Raw genomic sequence first — 23674 nt, 5'->3', positions numbered from 1 at the left:
TCTAGTTTTTAATTAAGAAAAAAAAATGTCATGTGAGTCCATATCAACATTTGATCTGATTAAATCCAAATGCAATCCAGTGAGATATTAAGTCAGTTAAATGTAATTTAACATTGATATATTTCTTTGGGCTGCTATTAGCTTTAAAATATTACATCATAATGCAAAAAAAAAAAAAAATACATCTTATTGAGTAATTAAAATGGCTTAGATTTTGACAGGCATGATGGCAGGCACCTGTAATCCCAGCTCCTTGGGGGACTGAGGCAGGAGAATCGCTTGAACCCAGGAGGCAGAAGTTGCAGTGAGCTGAGATCGCACCACTACTCTCCAGTCTGGGTGACAGAGCAAGACTCTGTCTCAAAAATAAGTAAATACATAAAAATAAATAAAATGTCTTAGCTTTGCTTGTCATGTAATTAAAGTATCATGTGAGGACTACTGCAGTTACTGCTTGGTAACTTTGAAAGCAAACACATTTTAAGGTTTCAGTGGCCAGGAGTGGTGGCTCATGCTTTGTAATCACAGTGCTTTGAGAAGTCTAGGTGAGAGGATTAAGCCAGGAGCTTAAGACCAGGCTGGGTAACAAAGCGAGACTCCATCTCTACAAAAACTAAAAAAAAATTAGAGCCCCGGAATTTGAGGCCGTGTTTAGCTATGATCACTGCACTCCAGACTGGGCAGCAGAACAGGATTCTGTCTCTAAAAAAAAGTTTAAATATTTTTTTAAAACAAAAAACATTAAAACAAGAACTTTTTTAAAAAATGAAGTTTCAGTGATTTTGGTATCACTACCAAAACAACCTACTTTGTATTACTTTTCATTGTCCTTTCCTGCAATTTCCTTTCATCTTCTTTCCGTCCTCCTTTATCTTTCCTTTCCTTGCTCTCCTAGTCTTGGATACTCCTTCCACTCCCCCACCCCCAGATTCCTACTGTAATTCGTTTTGATTGTTTGTTTTGTGGCTTTTTTGTAGCTTGTGATTATTTTACAAAACTCCTACTTGATGAGGGCTCAGTATTCTTGTTAGATTTATTCACATGTCCAGCCCTTTCTAAAATCCCTTGGTGCATGAGGATCCTGTCCCCTTGAATATCTTGGGTTTTCGCCTCAGTCACGTAGATCCCATTTGAATTCTTGGCCTCACTTGTGGGTGCCCCTCAATGTGTTATCTAAACATTATTGTCAGTGTCTCTATATCCTTGATAACAACTCTGAGATGGTCATGAGCCCTGTTTTTTTTGTTTGTTTGTTTGTTTGTTTTTTCTTTGAGATGGAGTTTCAGTCTTGTTGCCCAGGCTGGAGTGCAATGGCACCGTCTTGGCTCACTGCAACCTCCGCCTCCCGTTCAAGTGATTCTCCTGCCTCAGCCTCCAAAGTAGCTGAGATTACAGGTGCACGCCACCATGCCCGCCTAATTTTGTATTTTTAGTAGAGACAAGGTTTCTCCATGTTGGTCAGGCTGGTCTTGAACTCCCGACTTCAGGTGATCCACTCACCTTGGCCTCCCAAAATGCTGGGATTACAGGGGTGGGCCACCATGCCTGGCATGAGCTCTTTCTTGCTTAGGAACTTAAAATATACCCATGGTCTCTCACTTCCCATTGACATATCATTTGTTTTTACAGTAAATCAGTAATAGAAATGTAAGGGAAATACTGTTATGCCTCCATCTATAGGCTAGTGGGCTAATCTAGATCTTACAATGCCTATTTGTCCCTCTTTTTCTTCCCAATTCTATATTGTTTTTATATCCACACTTTATTGTGCTGGTACCTAGAATACATTCCTTTCCAGAATGCTGTGTTCTTATTCTGGATTAGACATTTGGTCTTCTGGATTGGACAGCTGGTTTGATATTTGTCATGTTACACTGATGAGGTTTGACTGGTTCGTATGTTTCCTGCGCTGTGCATACTCCAACTGTGGCTGAAAAGAACTCTTAGCCCTCTCTTCTCTACCTTCTCTCCTCAGGCTTTTACTTTTCAGTCTTTCGCTCAGCCTTCTATTTTTTTGTTTCTTTGTTTTTTCATTTGTTGGGCTAGAATTATAGTAAGTCACCTAGGACTTTATACCAAGGCTCAACGTGCTGTGGTTTTAGAAGTCTGTTCTGAATCCCTATTAAACTAATTATAAATTCTGCAGCCCAGAATTGGTATTCAGCTGATAGGTGTCAATGTGGTCATACCAGTTGTTAAAATATTGACATAAATCCTGCAAATTAGCAAACCGGGTAAAAAGTGCCTTTGATAAGTGTTATAATTAATGGTATACATTTTACTATAAAAAATTGAGCATTCCTTTTAAATATTTTAAACACATGTTTTGAATGTGCAGGAGTACAGTGATGAAATTTTTATCAATAATAAACTATCAATAATCTGCAGTTTAGGACATCTTCTGGTATATTTAACAATTTTAAAAGTCTTCAATAACTGCTGTAAATATAGGATTCAGTGCAAACTAAAATTAGTATTTATTCCTGGAATAAAGAAACTTTTACTATTTCAACAAAAATATAGTGGCTTACTATTGCTGGTAATACAAAGTTTGAGAGTAAAAATGCTTAAGAATTATTAAGAGTTGAAGGGTCTAAATTGTATTTTATCAGAATGTCAGTTATTTTCTATTAAAGTTCCACTGGCAAAAGTAAAGAATTTTTGCAACAATCAGGGAAAAAAGTAAAGGACCATCATGAATTGACAATAGACAGTTGTGTTTGAAATAAAAACACATTTTTTAACTGTCAAAATGAACAAAAAGCATTTAAATACTATCAGCATTTTTTCAATAACATTTACTATGTAGTTTTAATAGAATATTTGAAGGAATAAAATATTTAATAAAAACACCAGAAAATTACTATTACATTCTAGATTTGTTTCCGACATCTTAGAAAACTTGTATAGGCATACTTGATATTGTGAGTTTGGTTACAGACTACCACAATAAAGTGAGTATCTTCTTAACATAAGTCATACAAATTTTTTAGTTTTCCAATGCATATAGTTATAATTACACTATACTGTAGTATATTAATAGAGTGCAATGGTATTATGTCTAAAGTAACAATGTATGTACCTTAATTAAAAATAATTCATTGCTAGAAAATTCTAGTGATCTTCTCAGCCTTCAGTGAATAATGTTTTTGCTGGTAGATGGTCTTGCCTTGATAGTGATGACTGCTGGCTGATCAGGGTGGTGGTTGCAGTAGGTATGGGTGGCTGTCACAGTTTCTTAAAATAAGACAAATGACGTTTGCTACATCAATTGACTCTTCCCTTCACGAATGAGAGGATTGACTCCAGTTTTGACAAAAATTCTACTGAAGACTAAATGGTCCACAGAGAGCAAGAAAAGGAAAAATAAAAGAGGATGGAAGGAAGTTGCAGGCAAAGGATAAAGAACAGTAGGTTGTTTTGGTAGTGATAACAGAATCACTGAAACTTCATTTTTTTAATGTTGACGGTGGACTATTTGGTCCTCAGTAGAAATTCTGTCACAATTGGAGTCAATCCTCCAAGATTCTGCTGCTACTTTATTAAGTTTATGTAATATTCTAAATCATTCGTTGTTATTTTAGCAGTGTTCACAGCATCTTCACCAGGAGTAGATTCGATCTTAAGAAACCACTCTTTGTTTTTGTTTTTTGCTCATCTGTAAGAAACAATTCCTCATGGCTGGGCGCGGTGGCTCACGCCTGTAATCCCAGCACTTTGGGAGGCCGAGGTGGTGGATCACCTTAGGTCTGGAGCTTGAGACCAGCCTGACCAATATGGTGAAACCCTGTCTCTACTAAAAATACAGAATTAGCCAGGCATAGTAGCACATGCCTGTAATCTTAGCTACTTGGGAGGCTCAGGCAGGAGAATTGCTTGAATCCGGGAGGCGGAGGTTGCAGTGAGCTGAGATCCTGCCATTGCACTTCAACCTGGGCAACAAGACTGAAACTCTGTCTCAAAAAAAAGAGAAAAACAACTCTTAATCTGTTCAAGCTTTATCATGAAATTGTAAAACTTCAATCACATCTTGAGGTTTCACTTCTAACTGTAGTTTTCACTATTTCCCCTATATCGCGATTATTTCTCCAACAAAGTCTTGAACTCCTCCTCAAAATCATCCATCAGAGTTGGAATCAAGTTCTTCCAAACTCCTGTTAATGTTGATGTTTTGACCTCCTCCCATGGGTCACAAATGTTCTTAATAGCACCTGGAATGGTGAATTCTTTCCAGAAGGTTTTCAATTGACTTTGCGTAGATCCATCTGAGAAATCACTGCCTATGGTAGCTATAGCCTTATGAAATGTATTTCCGAAATAATAAGACTGAAGTTTGAAATGACTTCCTGATCCGTGGGTTGCAGAATAGATGTTGTGTCAGCAGGTGTACAAACAACATTAATCTCCTGTACATCTCCATCAGAGCTCTTGGGTGACCAGGTTCATTGTCAATGAGCAGTAATATTTGGAAAGAAATCTTTTTTTCTGAGCCATAGGTCTCAACAGTGGGCTTAAAATAGCAGCAAACCATACTGTAAGCAGATATGCTGTCATCTAGGATTTGTTCCATTTAGAGAGCTCGGGCAGAGTAGATACAGAGTAATTATTAAGGGATTTAAGATTTTTAGAATGGTAAATAAACATTGGCTTGAACTGAAAGTCACCAGCTACATTATCTCCTAATAAGAAAGTCAGTCTGTGGACACGTTGATGCTTTGAACCCAGTCCCTGACTTCTCCTCCCTAGGTGTGAAAGTCCTGGATTGCATCTTCTTCCAGTAGAAGGCTGTTTCATTTACATGGAAAACCTGCTGTTTATTGTAGCCACTTTCCTCAGAGATCTCAGCAAGATCTGAATAACCTGCTGCAGTTTCCACATCAACACTTGTTGCTTCACCTTCCACTTTTATATTATGGAGGTGCTTTTTTTTGTTGTTATTGTTGAGACAGAGTCTGGCTCTGTCACCGAGGCTGGAGTGCAGTCACGTGGTCTCGGCTCACTGCAGCCTCCGCCTCCCGGGTTCAAGCAATTCTCTGCCTCAGCCTCTCAAGTAGCGGGGATTACAGGCACCCACCATCACGCCTGGCTAATTTTTGTATTTTTAGTAGAGACGGGGTTTTACCATCTTGGCTAGGCTGGTCTTGAACTCCTGACCTGTAATCCACGTGCCTTGGCTTCCCAAAGTGCTGGGATTTCAGGCGTTCTTTTATTAAACCTCATGAACCATCCTCTGCTATCTTCACACTTTTTTGCTGCAGCTTTCTCCCCTCATTCAACCTTCATAGAATTAAAGAGAATTAGAGCCTTGTTTTGGATTAGGCTTTGGCTTACAAGAATGTTGTGACTGATTTGATCCTCTATGCAGACTAATGGAACTTTCTCCATGTCAGCAGTAAGGCTGTTTTGCTTTTTTATCATTTATATGTACACTGATGTAGCACTTCTAATTTTCTTCGAGAACTTTTCCTTTGCATTAACAGCCTGCTTGGATCAAGAGGCCTTTCATCCTATCTCAGCTTTTGACATGTCTTTCTCACCAAGCAGAATCGTTTCTAACTTTTGGTTTAAAGTGAGAGATGTGTGACTACCTTTAACTTGAACACTTAGAGGACATGGTAGGATTATTAATTGGCCTAATTTTTTTTTGCAGGGGGTGGATGGAGTCTCATTCTATCACCCAGGCTGGAGTGCAGTGTTGCGATCTCGGCTCACTGCAACCTCCACCTTCCAGGTTCAAGTGATTCTCCTGCCTCAGCCTCCCAAGTAGCTGGGACTACAGGTGCATGCCACTACGCCCAGCTAATTTTTGTATTTTTAGTAGAGACGGAGTTTCACCATGTTGGCCAGGATGATCTCGATCTCTTGACGTCATGATCTGCCCACCTCATCCTCCCAAAGTGCTGGGATTACAGGCGTGAGCCACCACGCCTGGCTGATGTACTTTCAATCTGTGTGATCAGTATGCTTGATGGCATTTTACCTCATAGATCCTATAGAGACAGAACCAGTAGAGTGTGTGTTTGCAAAAGGGCCATGTATTCAAAATGGCTCTTAAATGCTGAAGGGCCCTAGAAAGCAGAGAACAAGGTAGACTAGTGCGGTTTGTCAGCAAAGGATGTTTTACTGGGAGAAATGAGAGCAGAAGGCGGCAGCAAGATAGGTAGATATTCACACTGCTACTTCCAGACCCTCAGGTTTATTATATTTTATAGGGAATTGGTGTATGTGCTCTTGGCAAGACAATTAAAGGTCCTTACACTAGGGACAGTAAATAAAGCAGAAATCAGGAGGCCTTCCCAGGACTAGGACTAATCAGAAGCCATCATATTGGATTAGCATTCAAGATGGAGTCATTTTTGTCTCCACAATTAGATTAAAGAATTGGCATACATAATTGTGGGGCTGGTAAGTCTGAATTTTGTATAGCAGGCTGGAAACTCAGACAGGATTTCTGTTACAGTCTTGAGGCAAAATTTCTTCTTTCTTGGGCATACTGTTTTTGCTCTTAGGGTTTTCAATGAATTGGTTGAAGCCCACTCACATTATCTAGGGCATTCTCCTTTATTTAGCGTCAACTCATTGTAAATGTTAATCACATCTACGTAATACTGTCACAGCAACATCTAGCCTAGTATTTGACCAAACAACTGAGCACCTTAGCCCAGCAGAGTTTATACATAAAATTAGCCATCACATTCTGTATTTTGTTGATTTGTTTTAGCATCATTTTTAGTGTAGCATGCAAATGTCTTAGGAAATAATTCATTTGTTTTCCTTTGAAACTCTGCAGTTTGAGGTTGCAACTTGTCCTCTCCTCTGAGAGTAGCAGCAAATTAGTCTAGCAAATTAGAGAACATTGAACAATAATCATCCAGTTGAATAAACTATAATCTAAGTACAAGTTGACAATTTTGAAAAATGCGTTTATTTTTTCATTGTACCTGATTGGCAGTGATTTATTAAATGATATTACTAAAATCACTCATGGGCTACTTACATGTTTTGAATAAGTCTACTTAGCTCTCAGGATTAATTAGAGTCAGTTTCTGGTTATGCTCAAATTATCAGTTTCCAGCTCATGACTTACCCCCAGTTCAGGTATTCCAGTTCTGTGGTTTACTATAATTGAATTTTAACCATGACTTATGAGGCTGTAGCCTTTAAAAGTATTTACCCACAAGTAAAACATATTTTAGGTATTTTGAGATGCCTCCTGCTCTTATTTCAGATGGACCAGCTTTTGGGAAATATGATTGAAATGTGGGTCGATCGAATGGACAACATTACCCAGCCTGAAAGAAGGAAACTTTCAGCTTTGGCTTTGCTCTCTCTTCTGCCATCTGATAATAGGTGAGGAAATATTTTCTTAAAATTTGTTTCTTTCAAGCATCAAAATGTAAACACTATTTTTGGCCATCAGTATGGCTGTGTGTTGCTAGGCAGTGGTACTTTTTTCTATATGGATGTGAATTTTGTTAGCTGATGATGATGTGGTAAGCGTTGATCCAGATCCAGAAAGCACTTAGTGGGATAGGTACTCTTGGGACTGTGGATGCTCTAGTTTATTTTGGTTGTATTCATTTTACAAATTTATTTCGTTTTTGTCTGAATTTCCATTTTTTATAATAACTGTTTTATTAGACTAATCTTCAGTCCTCTTTTTACATAGATATATTAAATATCTAACATTTCAAAGTCAATAGCACTTCATAAAGTGTGTTATAAAGTATGTTAATTGAAGAGTATTATTAGTTTTGTTTTCTTTTTATTTTGGATTATTTATAAGGAAGTTTGCAAGTTGTTTTTTTCTTCTAAAAATTCTCACTCCCGTAAAGCAAATACAAAATGCTTTGGTTTGGTCATTTAAAGAAGAATATATTTCTTCATTTCAATTCCTATTTTGTGGAGCTTGGCATGAAATGCTTTTAAAAATACTTTACTTAGTTCTCATTCACACTGTGTAGATTTTTTAAAGTGATGGCAGGTATATAAACATAGAGCTTGATTGGTGAATCTTCCTCATTACATTTTCTGGACAACTGCACATGGATGCGGTATGGGACATTGTTTATACTTTTGCCTTAGTCAGTTTGATTGAGCTTCATATCATTGCACACACCTGGACTCCCCTTCTTTTTCATAGCAAATTTTTGAAATTTTAGTGCATGGTCAGCACATTTCTTGAAACTCACTTCATGGATGCACTTATGAATGTTGGTGGTATATTCTCAGGTCACCACCTTGTTAATGGCATGATAGCCCTTTTTGCTGCCCTTCTGTATCAAAGCCATTATGCTGGGCCCCTATTTTTTTGTACTTTTAATTCTAAAGGCTTAAAAGCAGGTCTCAGGGCTTGATGTTGTGTTAAAAGAATAATGGTACTACATTAAATCTTTATGTCTTAGGGCAGCAATCCCCAGCCTTTTTGGTACCAGGAATGGAAGAAAATTTTTCCATGATCTGGGGGAGGGGAAGGGAATGTTTTCGGGATGAAGCTATTCCACCTCAAATCATCAGGCATTAGATTCTCATAAGCAGTGTGCAACCTACATCCTACATCCCTCGCATGCACCATTCACAATAGGGTTACCGCTCCTATGAGAATCTAATGCTGCCACTGATCAGACAGGAGGCGGAGCTCCTACGGTAATGCTTGCTTGCCCTCTGCCCACTTCCTCCTATGCAGCTTGATTCCTAACAGACCATGGACTGGTACCAGTCCATGGTCCAGGGGTTGCAGAACCCTGTCTTAGGGGATTTTTAGAGCATACGCATCCTAGTGATAAATTAGTGACATAAGTCCAGTTTTAGAAATCCTTATTTGTTCTTTATGTATTATTTACTTCTACTATGGTAATTTGTATTAAGGATATATATAATTATTTTGTCTCAACATCGTAACAATAGATAATACTTACCAAATGCCATATACTTTCTTAAGTGCTTTATGTTGATAATTTAATTCTTTAAACAGCCTGATGAGGTATAGACATGATTATCCCTTCTCACAGAGCAAACAATTACTTAAAAATGTTAAGTAACATTTCTAAGGTAAGAGATCTAGCATTTGACATGGTGTAAGCCAGTTTGAACCTGGACTGCTTCACACCAGGAATGCCTCTTTTAACCACCAGATGATATTTCTCCCCAGGTGGACACGCACAAAGTGAACAGATTTCCTCTCTATGAAATGGTGTGGCATCTTATTTATTTTTGATAAATAAGGCGAATTTAAGCTACCTACATTTTAACTCATTGGTGTTTCTCTCAGTGGAAAAAAAGTGACATGAAAATTATTGAAGTTTTTAATATTGAAATGTTAACATAGTCTTTGGTAGTAGTCAGCATTTTAAATGTTTGTTAGATAAATTAATGAATGGAAAAAAATGAGTTAATAAGACATGTTAGAGTTTTCTCCAAGATAAAGTACTGAGATTATTGAAAGAAAGCTAGAAACGGTGGAGGTTAAGTTTAGAAAGATATCTAATTGTATCAGAAAAATTTGTTTTACATTTTTAATGAGAATACTGTTTGCTTCAACATATAATATTATGTAAGTGTGTGGTTGTTCAGAACTATTTTTGACATGTAAGTTGTGGAAATTTAATATAGGTTGAGTATCCTTAATCCAAAATGTTTCTTTCAGATTTTGGATTTTTGGGATTTTGAAATATTTGCATATATGCAACAAGATATTTTGGGGATAGAACTCAAGTCTAAATGTGAAATTTATATTCCATATACACCTCATATAGTCTGAAGATAATTTTATACAGTATTTTAAATAATTTTGTGTATGAAACAAAGTACTTGTATGAAGTTTTCCACTTGTAGCAGTATTCTGGCACTCAAAAAAATCTCAGATTTGGGCCATTTCAGATTTTTGGATTAGGGATGCTCAATCTATAGTTGGCATCTGTAAGAAAAATTAATACTTAGACTGGGACTTAAGTCAACTTATATAAATTGAGGGATAGGACTTTATTAAGACTCGAATTTCTCTTAAACACTGGAATTTTAAATTTAAAAGTTGTGAGGTGCCTTGTGATGGAAGATCAGATACAATTTTTGTTTTTAAAATGAAATACAAATCTGATGGGCACTAGCAAACTCATGTCATTTTTAAGGGTACTGAGAAAGTCTTGAATAATGTGGTACTAGAATTTTAAAGAATAATGATTTAACTTCATAATATCCTTAATAGACTAGTGATGAAACATTGATACAGAAAATCTGTATCAACCTGTAACAATCTGAAAAAAAAAAAAGAAAACACCTTTATTGCACTAGAAATTTGGCACATAGTAATTGGCTTGTGATTTAGGAAGATTTAGTCACATGCTCTAGTGGAACGTGCTGATATTCAAGTCAGCAGTATTATTGTCTCCTATTTGTAACCTTTCTTCTAGTTAACTACATAGTTGTTGGAGTTTGGGGAGATTTTTCCTCTTTTGCATCCCCAATGATGATTTCTTATTTTTCTACCTAATAGTAATATCCTATTCTTGTGTTTCTTTTAGATTTTGCAGCATACCATTTCCTTTTCCCAAAATAAGGCATGTCTAAAGTCTTGATGATGTTGATGATTTTAAAAGTCAGGCTAAATTGGGAAATGTCATTTTTTCCTCCTTTTATTATGATGGCATTTGGGTCCAGATGATTATTTTTTGTGGGAGGGTGTCTTGTGCATTGTAGGATGTTTAGCATCATCCCTGGCCACTACCTACCAGATGCCAGTAGCATTCTCCCCTTCCTCCCCTACTCAAGTCACGACAATTGAAAATATCATCAGACATTGCCATTAGATATCCCTGGGGACAAATTGCCCCCAATTTAGAACCACGACTCTAAAGAATGACCATTTGGGAAATGGTTAAACTCTTTTACTCTAATCCACTACTTTTGGCTTAGAAATTTGGTATAGACTACTTTAGGACCACACTCAAATCCCAGGGCCACCAGTCACTTGCTAATGACCATGGTCAAGTTACTTAACTCCCTGTGTCTGTTTCCTTGTTCTTAAAATGGGGGTACTAATAGTATTTTCTAATGAGGTTGTTGTAAGGATTAAGACTGAGTTTACATATGTAAGGTCAAACTGTCTACATAGATGGAATTAGCTGTCCTTATTTCATCCCCTTCTTTTTCTCATCCATGTAATACAGTACCTAATTCTAAAAGATGATTTGAATGGGAAAGATACATTTTTGCATCTGAAATACATAGTAAGTTTTGTATTAAGAAAATGAACCTAAAGAAATAACCAAATTCAGGCCAGTCTCAGTGGGCTCATTCCTGTAATCCCAGCACTTTTGGAGGCTGAAGCAGGCAGATCACTTGAGGTCAGGACTTTGAGACCAGCCTGGGCCAACATGGTGAAACCCTATCTTTACTAAAAATACAAAGATTAGCTAGGTGTGGTGTCACATGCTTGTAATTCTAGCTACCCAGGAGGCTGAGGCAGGAGAATTGCTTGAACCTGGGAGGCAGAGGTTGCAGTGAGCCAGTATGCGCCACTGTGCTCCAGCCTGGGCGACAGAATGAGACTTTCTCAAGAAAAACACAACAAAACTGATGACAACTTTAATTGATTATGAAGAAAAGAGACTAACGCCAAACACTCTTCACATCATTCCCCCACATTTTGATTTTTTGATGTCTTAGTTTACATCTTTTTTATATTGCCATTTCTTAACAAATTATTGATTTTTCTTTATTCTTACTTCAATTGCCTGGATACAGGTACAGAACATGTAGGTTTCAGCCCATCATCTAGGTTTTAAGCTCTGCATGCATTAACTATTTGTCCTAATGCTCAACCTCCCCTCGCCCCCCACCCCCACAAACTGGCCCCGGTGTGTGGTGTTCCCTTCCTTATGTCCATGTGTTCTCATTGCTCAACTCCCACTTATGAGTGAGAGCACGCACTGCTTGGTTTTCTGTTCCTGCGTTAATTGCTGAGGACGATGGCTCCCAGCTTCATCCATGTCCCTCCAAAGACATGATCTCATTCCTTTTTATGGCTGCATAGTATTCCATGGTGTATATGTACCACATTTTCTTTATCCAGTCTGTCATTGATGGGCATTTGGGTTGGCTCCCATGTTTTTGCTATTGTAAATAGTGCTGCAAGAAACAAACATATGCCTGTGTCTTTATATTGGAATGATTTGTATTGCTTTTGGTATATACCCAGTAATGGGATTGCTGGGTCAAATGGTATTTCTGGTTCTTAATCCTTGAGGAATTGCCACACTGTCTTCCACAATCATTGAACTAATTTACATTCCCACCAACAGTGTAAAAGCGTTCCTATTTCTCCTCAGCCTCTCCAGCATCTATAGTTTCTTGACTTTTTAATAATCGCCGTTCTGACTGGCATGAGATGGTATCTCATTGTGGTTCTGATTTGCATTTCTCTAATGATCAGTGATGTTGAGCTTTTTTTCATATGTTTATTGGGTGCATAAATGTTATTTTTCTTATTAATACTTTTGTTTTGGCTAGGCACGGTGGCTCATGCCTGTAATCTCAGCACTTTGGGAGGCCGAGGCAGGCAGATCACTTAAAACCAGGAGTTCGAGACTAGCCTGGGCAACATGGCAAAACACCATCTCTACTGAAAAACAATTCAGAAAATTAACTGGGTGTGTTGGTTCATGCCTATAATCCCAGCTACTCCAGAGGTTGAGGCGCAAGAATCACTTGAATCCGGGAGGCAGAGGTTGCAGTGAGCCGAAATCGTACCCCTACGCTCCAGCCTGGGTGACAGAGCAAGACTCTGTCTCAAAAAGAAAAAAAGAGTTTTGTCTTTGTCTTTATAATTCATAAAGATATGAGTGATATACTCGCCCCAATTAGAGTATTATTTTGAATTTTTGTCTGTGTAGTTTAAAAAGAATTTTTTTTTTTTTTTTTTTTTTTTTTTAAGTGGCAGGGTCTAGCTTCTATTGTTCAGGCAGGCCTTGATCTCCTGGGCTCAAGTGATCCTTCCAACTCAACCTCCTGAGTAGCTGGGACTACAGGCATGGACCACCATAGCTGTGTAGTTTACCTTTACCAGAGAATTTTATCCATCCAGATGTTTTCTTGTTACATTTTACCACTGTTAGCAGTTTTTGTAAGACAGGCCTGTGGTGATGAATTCCCTCAGCTTTTATCTGTCTAAGAAAGTCTCTATCTGTCCTTCATGTTTGGAGTATATTTCTGCTAGTTACAGTATTCTTGGTTGCCCCTTTCTTTCCTTCAGTACTTTGAATATGTCATCCCTCCTGGCCTGGAAGATTTTCACTGAAAAGTCTGCTGCCAGATGTGTTGGAGCCCCTTTATATGTTACTGGTTTTGTTGCTGCTTTTAGGATCCACTCTTTGTGACCTTTGAGAATTGGAATTATTATATATATGTCTTGGAATCGTCTTATGTGGGTTGAATCTCCTTGGTGGTCTTTGACCCTCTTGTCCCTGAGTATTTATATCTTCCTCTGGATTTGGAAAATTTTCTATTATTATTATTTTTTTACTATTTCTACCCCTTTCTCTCTCCCTCTTGAAGGTTAGTGACTCTTACATTTGCTTTTTTTTTTTTTAAGATGGAGTTTCACTCTTATTGCCCAGGCTGCAATGCAATGGCACGATCTCAGCCCACTGCAACCTCTGCCATCTGGTTCGAGCAATTATTCTGCCTCAGCCTCCCGGGTGGCTAGGATTACAGTGATGTACCACCACACCCAGCTAATTTTGTATTTTTAGTAGAGATGGGGTTTTGCCATGTTGGTCAGGCTGGTCTCGAACTCCTGACCTAAGGTGATCCACCCACCTCAGCCTCCCAAAGTGCTGGGATTACAGGTGTTAGCTACTGCACCTGGCTACATTTGGTCTTTTGATGCTGTCCTATAGATCTCATAAGCCTTATTCGTTTCTTTTCAGTTTTTCTCCTTTGATTGTGTTTTCTTCCTTCTTCTCTTTTGACTGATTGATTGAGACAAGATCTTGCTCTGTTGCCCAGGCTGAAGTGCAGTGGCACGATCATGGCTCACTGCACCCTCAACCTCCTGGGGTCAAGCGATCCTCCTTCCTCAGTCTCCCAGTTAGCTGGGAGTACACATGCATACCACCACACCTGGCTAATTTTTGTATTTTTTGTAGAGATGGGGTTTTGCCATGTTGCCCAGTCTGGTCAGACACCTGAGCTCAAGCTATCCACCCACCTCAGCCTCCCAAAGTGCTGGGATTACAGATGTGAGCCACCACACCCAGGCTGACTGTATTTTCAAATATTCTGTCTTCTACCTTACTGATTTTTTTCTTCTGCTTGATCAATTTTGCTGTTGAGATCCTCTAATGTATTTTTCAGTTTGTCCGTTGTTTTTTCACCTCCAGTATTTCCGTTTGATTTTTTAAAAAATAAAAATGCAAAAAATTAGCAGGGTGTGATGTTACACATGTGTAATCCCGGCTACTTGGGAGGCTGAGGCAGGAGACTCACTTGAACCCAGGAGGCAGAGGTTGCAGTGATCCAAGATCGTGCTACTGCACTCCAACCTGAGCGACAGAGTGAGACTCTGTCTCCCCCCCACAAAAAAATTCAATATCTTTGTTAAATTTTTTGGTAAGTTTCTGAACTGATTTTCTGTTTTCTTGAAATTTGTTGAGCTTCCTTTTGAATTCTTTGAAGGATTGCACATCTCCATCTTTTCAGGATGGATCTTTCATCTTTTCAGGATAGATAGTCTCATAAATATGAAATGATATCTTATTTAGCTGAATGTTCTTGATGACTTGTAGAGGTATGTCAATGTCTGAGCCTTAAAGAATTAGGTATTTTTCCCTGTCTTCACAGCCTGGCCTTGTTTGTACCTGTCCTTCTTCAGAGGGTCTTCAGGAATTCAAAAGGGATTGACTGTTCACTTCCCTAAGCCTGTGGACACTGCAGCCATTTCAGCATTAGAGAATGCCCTAAGGCCAGGTGTGCTGTTCACCAGCCTGAGGGACTTGAGAATTCCTAGGGTTCCCAGGCAAAGGCCTTTGCTTACTTTTCTCTCCACTTGTATGCGAGGAGTTTCTCTTTGTGCTATACTGTTGGGAGTTGGACCCAGTACTGTGATTTATTGTGGGTAGTGGGGAGTTGGACCCAGTACTGTGATTTATTGTGGGTAGTGGGGAGAGGAGAGGGGTTCTGGTAGTAGCTTTCAAGGCAAAGCTGTCGGCATACTTCCTTCTCTGTCTCCCCCAAGCACACAGCTTCTCTCTCTGCCGTGTACTGCCTGGAATTGTGGTAGGAGTGGTGTAGGCAGTGAAAGACTGTTCTTTCTTCCCCTTTCAATTTGCCCTTTCTTGTTTTATGCTAAAACCAGGTACTATGATCTCTCACCTGGTTTCTTTAGCTCTTGTGAAGGTATTTTCTCGTTTGGATAGTTCTGCAGATTATTCTGCAAATTGGTGTTCCAGTGGAGGAATGCAAGGAATTGGTCATTGGAGGGTTCTGTTTTGCCGTATTGCTCTGCCTCCTCTCTGAGTACTTGCTCTTATTGTTGATGTTTTTACTCAAAATACAACCTGAGCTGATTTCTAACTTAGTTTCTATTATCTGATTATACAGTAATTTGTGGAAAGGGGCAGTGAAGTAACAAGGGGAGGGTTCTTTACAATTTTTATTTTGCCAAGGTTGGTCGTAAAAGAAACAGTCTTTGTGGGGTATATTGAATGATGACTAATTCCCTTTCTTGCTTTGTTATGCAAGGAAAATAGAGACATGAATAAGATTACTCATATAAGTTTCAGGATCTCAGATGTTAAATTCTGCTCCCTTACCACTCTTTGAATATATGGTTTACAAAGGGGCAGATCCTTTGAAGATCAAAAGAATCTTTACATTATGTATGTTATCCTGCTTTGTATATAATCTAATGCAATTTGTAGTAATTATTGGTTCTGATTATTTCAGTTCAACTAGAAAAAAACCCCTTTGATGCAGCTTTTAATGTTTTTATTTTTTATATAAGCTATGCATATGTATCTTTTGGCTCTTGTGAGTTTGGGGACTGGTTTTCCAGCATAATTTAAGTAAGATATCTATTTTTAAATTGGCTAATAATTGTAAGCTGGATTTTGTTAGCTTTAATCTAGCAGAAGCTGGAGGATGTAGACAGGTGTTAGAACAGTTGATACTACAGTTGGATGCTCATTCCTTTCATCTGTATACAAAGCAATTTCATTAAAAAAGAAAGTAAATGATTAATTCCTTGGCTTGCTGATTTTTCATTGAAGGGTATAATCATTTATAAAACTTTTTTTTTTAGCTTCTGAAAGTTCTTTGAAAACCAGATATTCCCCTCTCCACTCCCCCCAAAAAAGTGCTACACTTTTTGACGTATTTTGAGGTGTTTCTATCTTCCTATGTTAGGATATGAATGGAAATAGTCTATTTTGGTTTTCATTTTTAATACAAATTTACTTTACCCTTGAAACATACATTAGAACTAAAATGCTCACCTGTTCCTCTTCTGATATCAACCTTATGACACTAATACAATAGCAATGTTTTAAAGATGCTCTTATGTGGTAAGTCACCATGCTGTGCCCTGAAGACCCATTGTACTTTACCTTTAGGATAGATGATTGTTCATTGCACTCTGGTATCTTAGAACAACAATTTGTGTCTTCTATCTCCTGTCCTGACTACTTAGGAAAGTTTCTGAATGCTTGTGAATTTGGAACTGCGTTCTCAATGCTTTCCTCGTATCTAGGAACCGTGCCCTGTCTGCAAATTAGATAAAGGCTTCTGGCAAACTGTTTTCATATGTAACAGTCATATTGTAGACAGACACTGGGTGCCGTTAGCTAATCACTGACCATTCTATGAGAAGCTTCTTTTAAACATATCACCAGAGAAAAACTAAACTGTGATCAAATGAGATTATTTTGATGTTTCGGGACCTCAAACTACTTTACAATGAGAATAAGAGATGTTTCTCAGTGAGAGTGAGGTATTGGGTCCAGAGCTCAAAGTAGTTGACGTGATACAGAAAAATAATTGTACACAGAATAACTAGCTCCAACAAGGATAACACTAGAAAAAGTATTCAGAGGAGTAAAATGATGAGTCTGATGTGCTTTCTAGTTTTACCCATGTAGATGATGCATGTGTACATCACAAGTGGTTCCTTCGTAGCCTGAGGAACATCTTTTTTATTTTGTTTTGTTTTATTTGGAATTCTTTTCCTTGAGCTTCTGTTTTTGTTCTATCCAGAGTACCAGAGAGAAAAATATGCATTATAATGGGAAGGGAAGCTAGATTAACTTCAGATGCCTGTTGTGCGTACTGTTTGTGTGACATTGGACCAGTTTTCTATCATTCTCAGTTTTCTCATATTTCAAATGGAAGCAGTGATAACAGCTAGCACCTACGGCTTATTATGATAAATTGGAGAATGTATATATAATGCCTACTAAAATGCTTAATGAATGTGACCACCCAGTAAATCATTGTGTCTACTGTTAATTTTACCAACTGTGTGATGGTACTAGTTTATCCAGTAGGTAGATCTCTTTCTTTTGAAACTTTCCCATGTTCATCTAGTTTATGTGTGAAGAAACTGCTAACAAGAAGTAAATAATAACTAATAGAACACATAATTTATGATAGCCTTTATACAATACATTTTTTACACACATTTCAGTTGATTCTTCCAATAGCCCTATGGGGATGGACATTATTAAACTTTTTTTTTTTTTTTTTTTTTGAGATGGAGTCTCGCTCTGTTACCCAGGCTGGAATGCAGTGGCGTAATCTTGGCTCACTGCAAGCTCGGCCTCCCGGGTTCACATCATTCTCCTGCCTCAGCCTCCCGAGTAGCTGGGACTATAGGCATGTGCCACCACGCCCAGCTAATTTTTTGTATTTTTACTAGAGATGGGATTTTACCATGTTAGCCAGTATGGTCTCGATCTCCTGACCTTGTGATCCACCCGCCTCAGCCTCCAAAGTGCTGGAATTACAGGCGTGAGCCACCGTGCCCGGCCTTTTTTTTTTTTTTTTTGGAGACAGTCTCGCTCTGTCGCCCAGGTAGGAGTACAGTGGCACAATCTCAGCTCAGTGCAACCTCGGCCTCCCAGGTTCAAGTTATTCTCCTGCCCCAGTCTCCCCAGTAGCTGGGATCACAGGCGCACACCACCACTGCCAGCTCATTTTTGTATTTTTAGTAGAGATAGGGTTTCACCATGTTGGCCAGGCTGGTCTTCAACTCCTGACCTCAGGTGATCTACCTACCTCAGCCTCCCAAAGTGCTGGGATTATAGATATGAGCCACCGTGCCCAGCCTTATTAAACCTTTTAAATGTGTAATCAAGACTAATAAAGGCTAATTACCCACCCGAAGTCAAGTACCAAACTGAAATTCAAATCCAGTCTATCTTACTCTTAATGTCTACTCTTCCAGGCTGTTGAGTACCTCAAGTACTATTTGAGGTATTGAGTACCTCAGGCTATTGAGTACTCAAGTACTGTTTTGTCTAATTTTCCTATTCCACAATCTGGTTTTACTATTTGAGTCATTTTTGTTAGTCTGATTAGAAAATGAGATCATATTCCTAGATATTTCATTATTAAAGTAAGGTACTTCTTCCAACCACTTAAAACCACATATCTCGTTTTTATTTAAGTTGTGCATAAAAGGGCCAACAAATCATTCTTTCTGTCCTCTATCTAGAAATCCAGTGCATTTATTAGGAAACTATGTATTGAGATTCTCCACTTCGTTATAGATACTTATACGGAAGAGATGATATAGAAAATACATTGGAAGTATTATTTGATGTTTACAACTCTAAAATTCTAGCTTATTCACAGGACACAGGATCTTTAAACTATAATATCTTGATTTTATAGTACACAGTAATTGTGTATATATATTTTTGTTTATTTGTTTATTTTTTTTAGGCTTTGAGGCTGGTTCTTACTCTGGTTGCCCAGGCTGGAGTACAGTGGCATGATCTCGGCTCACTGCAGCCTTGACCTCCTGAGCTTAAGTGATTCTCCCACCTCAGCCTCCCAAGTAGCTGGGACTACAGGATTGCACTACCACACCGGCTAGTTTTTTGTGTTTTTGGTAGAGATGGGGTTTCGCCATGTTGCTCCGGCTGGTCTTGAACTCCTGCACTCAAGCAATCCGCCTGCCTGGGCCTCCCAATATGCTAGGATTGCAGGTGTGAGCCACTGTGTCAGGTCTTTCACGTTCTTTCATAGTTATGAAGTTTGGTCACTGCACATTGTTCATTTTTTGAGTTTCGTTTTCTCAAGTTCCATTTGTTAAGAAAAACTCCTGTCGTACATTACATAAGAACAAAATTTTATATATGGAAATGTGGTAGGATCTTCTGGGGATATAAAGCTTTACTATTTATTTATTTTATTTTTATTTTTTTTTTCATTTTTTGAGACTGAGTCTCGCACTGTCACCCAGGCTGGAGTGCAATGGCACGATCTCGGCTCATTGCAAGCTCTGCCTCCCGGGTTCACGCCATTCTCCTGCCTCAGCCTCCCGTGTAGCTGGGACTACAGGTGCCTGCCACTAAGCCCGGCTACTTTAAAGCTTTACTCTTAATTTCTCTATGTCTCATTTTTTTATCCATTGTATGAGGTACTCCAATCAGAGTACCTACCTTATAGGGCTCCTGTGAGAATTAAAAAGAGATAATACTTGAAAAATGTTGAGAACACACTCTGGATCATAGAAGCACTCTATTAATAAATAGATCTGATCCAGCAGTAGCAAAAGGGGTTAATCCTATATTCTGTTTATCCTGATTTCTCTGCTTCACTAACTTTTCTGACTGTGTACTCCTTTTTAAAGTTGTGAGTTAGATTTTATATAGGGAATTTTTCTGAATTACTGAGTAGCCATATTATACTACATAGTAGAAATATGTTTGATCTGTGAGCAGATCAATGAGACAAGAAAATAATTTCACTAAGGTTATTATATAGTTATTGGAAGAGACTTAGCTCTGTCATGGCCTTATTAAATCATCTGTTAGGCTGATTACTCCCTCCTCTCTTCTTCTGGGGTGTGTGTGTGGGTGTGTGTGTGTGTGTGTGTGTGTGTGTTTGTGTTTAAAACTATGGGGATTTTAGGGATTATGATAAACTAGAAATTGTAATATAAACATAAAATAAGAACCATCAAAATGGAAGGAATTTGCAGGAAAGAGAAATTCTAATATAGCTCAGATCTGAAGTATAATCTGCTGAGATTAGTCTTTCAGCAAAACCCAGAAGGTAGTGGATAGGGTCAGAGGAGAGATTAGTGTTCCAAAGGTTTCAGGTGGAACTAGGGGAAAGAGGAGATATTTTGAATTCTAATACATCTCTGCTAGCTTTTTCTAAGTTGGAACAGCCCTTCTGTTTAATAGTTCTGCTTTCTGTGCTTTGCAGTGTAAAACTATGCCAATATACAACAAACAAATTGATCATCATATAGCAGCAATGAGAATGGTACCTAAAATTGTCCATAGAAATAGAATATTGCTTCTCAAGATGACTGGGTAACAGAACAGATATCAAGAAGTTCAAAATGTTCTTCCAAAGTCATGCTGAGGGGATGATTAATAATGTTCCTTGAAAGTGTCCCAGTATCAGTTTGCTTTTAAACCCTTGTAGTCACAGGCATAGTTGAAATTTTATGCTTCTCATGCATAAAGTACAAAGTACATAAAGTTTATTTTTTATTCTCACAGATTTGCAGTTAAAAATTTCTTAGTTACTTTTCTTGTTGACAATTGAGCAAATAGAGATATTCATAGTTTTGCCATGTTATAGGAGCACAATATTTGTTTCTGTTTTTATTTTAAAGCATACATTAGAAACTTACAAATGGTGACATACCTTGGCAGTAATGTGCATGGACAAATTTTACATGAATATCATAACTAATGTCATGATATTTTCATTTGGAAATTATTTCAAACTTAGAAAAACACTGCAAGAACAGTAAAGAACACACATATGACCTTTACCCAGAATCACCTATTGTTAACTTTTGTCCCAATTTGTTGCGTGATACACATTTTCTGTCAGGTAACTAGATAGGTGTTTTATATTCTGAACCATTTCTGTGTAAGTTGCATATGTCATGGTCTTTTAGTTCTCAGTACTTACAGTCTAGGACCAATTATTGCTTTAGCTCTTGTGTTTTTGTAGTCTGTTTTACTCTGTCATGTAATTTCTTCAGTCTTTTATTTTTCTCTTATAAAATTTTTAAATAATCCACTCCTTATAATCTCTCTCCATCTTTCCAATTGCCTCTCTGTTTTTATCTCCCATCCATCCTCTTCCCAACTCCCCCAACAGAATAGAATGTTCCTCATTTGTAGTTTGATATTTTCTTATGGTTCGATTTATGTGTGCATCTCCCATTAGAATATTGCATAAGTGATGTGTCCCTCTTGGACTATCACAGGCAAAGTCACATGGTGCTCATCTGTTTCTCACTGATAATGTTAATGCTGATCAAGGTGTTATCTGATTTCTCCATTGTATATAGTTATTATGTTTTTTTTTTTTTTTCCTGCAAATGATAAGAGGTCTATATTGAGATGTACTGCCCCTCATTAGAATTTATCTCCTACATTGAGCAAAATAATTTTCAAATTGTTTGCTAACTTTTTTTTTTCTAAGAGCACAGGTCCACTTTATTTACTTTTCGTTAGTTTAAATCCTTAAGGGGTTACAGCATCTATGTCCAATGGCCTTAGCAGAAGGATCGCTTTGGAATTTGGCAAAAACCATGCCAGTGTTTCCTTGGGCCCAAGTTACCTTTCTCTAGAATACTCTGGTTTTGTTTTTTTTGCTGCCAGGAGTCACTGTGTTCTCTGCTTTGTATACGTAAGCACATTTATTGCCCAAATAGAATTCAGTTTCATCTTGGGCATAAACACCTTCAATTTTAAGAAGATCTGTGTACTCCCTTTGGTTTCAGAGACCTTGCCTGTAGCAGCAAAAATGACTTTGGATGACAGCCTTCCAGAAATATTTGCCTTTTGGAAGTCATGTTCCAAGCAGGCCTCGACAGGCTTCATGATGGCAGAAAGAGCTGGATTATTTTTTAATTGCAAATCCCATTTCATATTTTCATTCTCTTGATTTTAGGTCCATCAGTAACTTTTAAAGTTCATAAAATCAGTAACTGCTGTTATTATAAGCCATTCTTTATATGTAAACCAATCTTGATTGGTTTATTAGATGCTATATATCTAAATACATATAGGCTGGGCACAGTGGCTCACACCTATAATCCCAGCACTTTGGGAGGCCAAGGTGGGAGGATTACTTGAGCCTATTAGTTCAAGACCAGCCTGAGCAAAATGGCAAGACCCCGTCTCTACAAAAATAAGAAAAATGCCAGGCATGGTGGCAAGCACCTGCAATCCTACCTTCTCAGGAGGCTGAGGGAAGAGGATCACTTGAGACTGGGAGGTCGATGCTGTGGTGAGCTGTGTTCACATTGCTGCTCTCTAGCCTAGCCGACAGAGCAAGACTGTGTGTCAAAAGAATACATGCATACATACAGATGATGTCTATTTAAAAGATGCTAATGGAACAATTGCTCTGTTATTTATACATTCTTGTTTTAGTATGGGCAGAATCTGAATGGAAAAGAGAATAGTTGTGTATTGATACCAGAAGCGTGAGATGATCTGAAGACAAAGGGAGTGTAAAAGAAGGTTTCAGCAATAAGAATGAGAGGAAAACACCTCAATGAGTCAATTTCCTGGGAAGAAATAGAAGGCTAATTTAAGAGGCTGAGCGTAGTGTTCAGTAATAGTTGTAATGAACATTAGTAATCAGAAAAGGGTAATGAGGAATCGTTGTTGATCAGTTGTCTCTAAGAACAGCAACTCCTAAGTGAACAGAAAGACTAAACTTTGTTTTGCTGGAGATTGAATTTTTTTTTTTTTTAAGCATTCAACCTGAGAGTTACAGTGTACTATTTATATTTAATTGTTTTGTTGCAGTCAGTTTAGCTTCCTTCAGTTTTTAGAATGAGAATGTGAGAAGTGAGATTTTATTTTGTCATTTTTCCTTAATACAATTTCCTAAAAATTTTACCTTTGCATCCTAATAAGTATTGCAGCTGCTTTGGATATTTTTTGGCATAGAGAACAAAATTAATTCATACTCTGGTTATATTACTTTGTGGGTTTTTTCTCTTTAATTTTATTTTGATTTCAAAGGACCCTTGTTCTGAATTTTTCCTAACTCTTTAAGTTGTATGATGCAGTTGAAAAATCCATGGGACAAGCCTCATATCACTTGTGTGTTATTGGAAGTACTAAACAAAATGGACCTGAGAAACCTAACTCCTACCTCAAGTTCATGTCATTTCTGTCAGTTGTTTTGTTTTCCATTTTTAATGCATAAGATCGCAATAACAATAGCCAGCCATAAAGGACAGGTATAAGAATCATAAATCGTTTTGATAAAGATCTGCTATCCAGTATGCATTGCTGAATTTTTAGTCATAGAAAGATAATGCTAGGTATTATTTCAGGTATCTAATATGGACATAATTCATATTATTATCTAAAGTAATTGTTGTCTTGATGTGAAATGAAACTGCTTTAAAAACAAAGAGTTGTATACAATTATATAACTTGATATTTTAGGAATATTATCAGGG

General features: G+C 37.8%; 1 protein-coding gene across 2 annotated transcripts in view; it reads left to right on the top strand.

Moving 5' to 3' along the window:
* The window catches only part of IPO11 (importin 11), a 226822-nt gene that overhangs the window by 144568 nt on the left and 58580 nt on the right, over positions 1 to 23674 (top strand). For both annotated transcript variants that reach the window (XM_026455698.1, XM_026455705.1), the window contains one exon: positions 7229 to 7350. In XM_026455698.1, coding sequence (XP_026311483.1) covers positions 7229 to 7350 — 122 coding nt within the window. The remainder of the gene's footprint in view (positions 1 to 7228; positions 7351 to 23674) is intronic.

This window comes from Piliocolobus tephrosceles, chromosome 4, assembly GCF_002776525.5.
Source record: "Piliocolobus tephrosceles isolate RC106 chromosome 4, ASM277652v3, whole genome shotgun sequence".
Classification (NCBI taxonomy): Eukaryota; Metazoa; Chordata; class Mammalia; order Primates; family Cercopithecidae; genus Piliocolobus; species Piliocolobus tephrosceles.
Note: the sequence above shows the minus strand (reverse complement) of the source record. Positions and strands in the feature narration are given on the sequence as shown.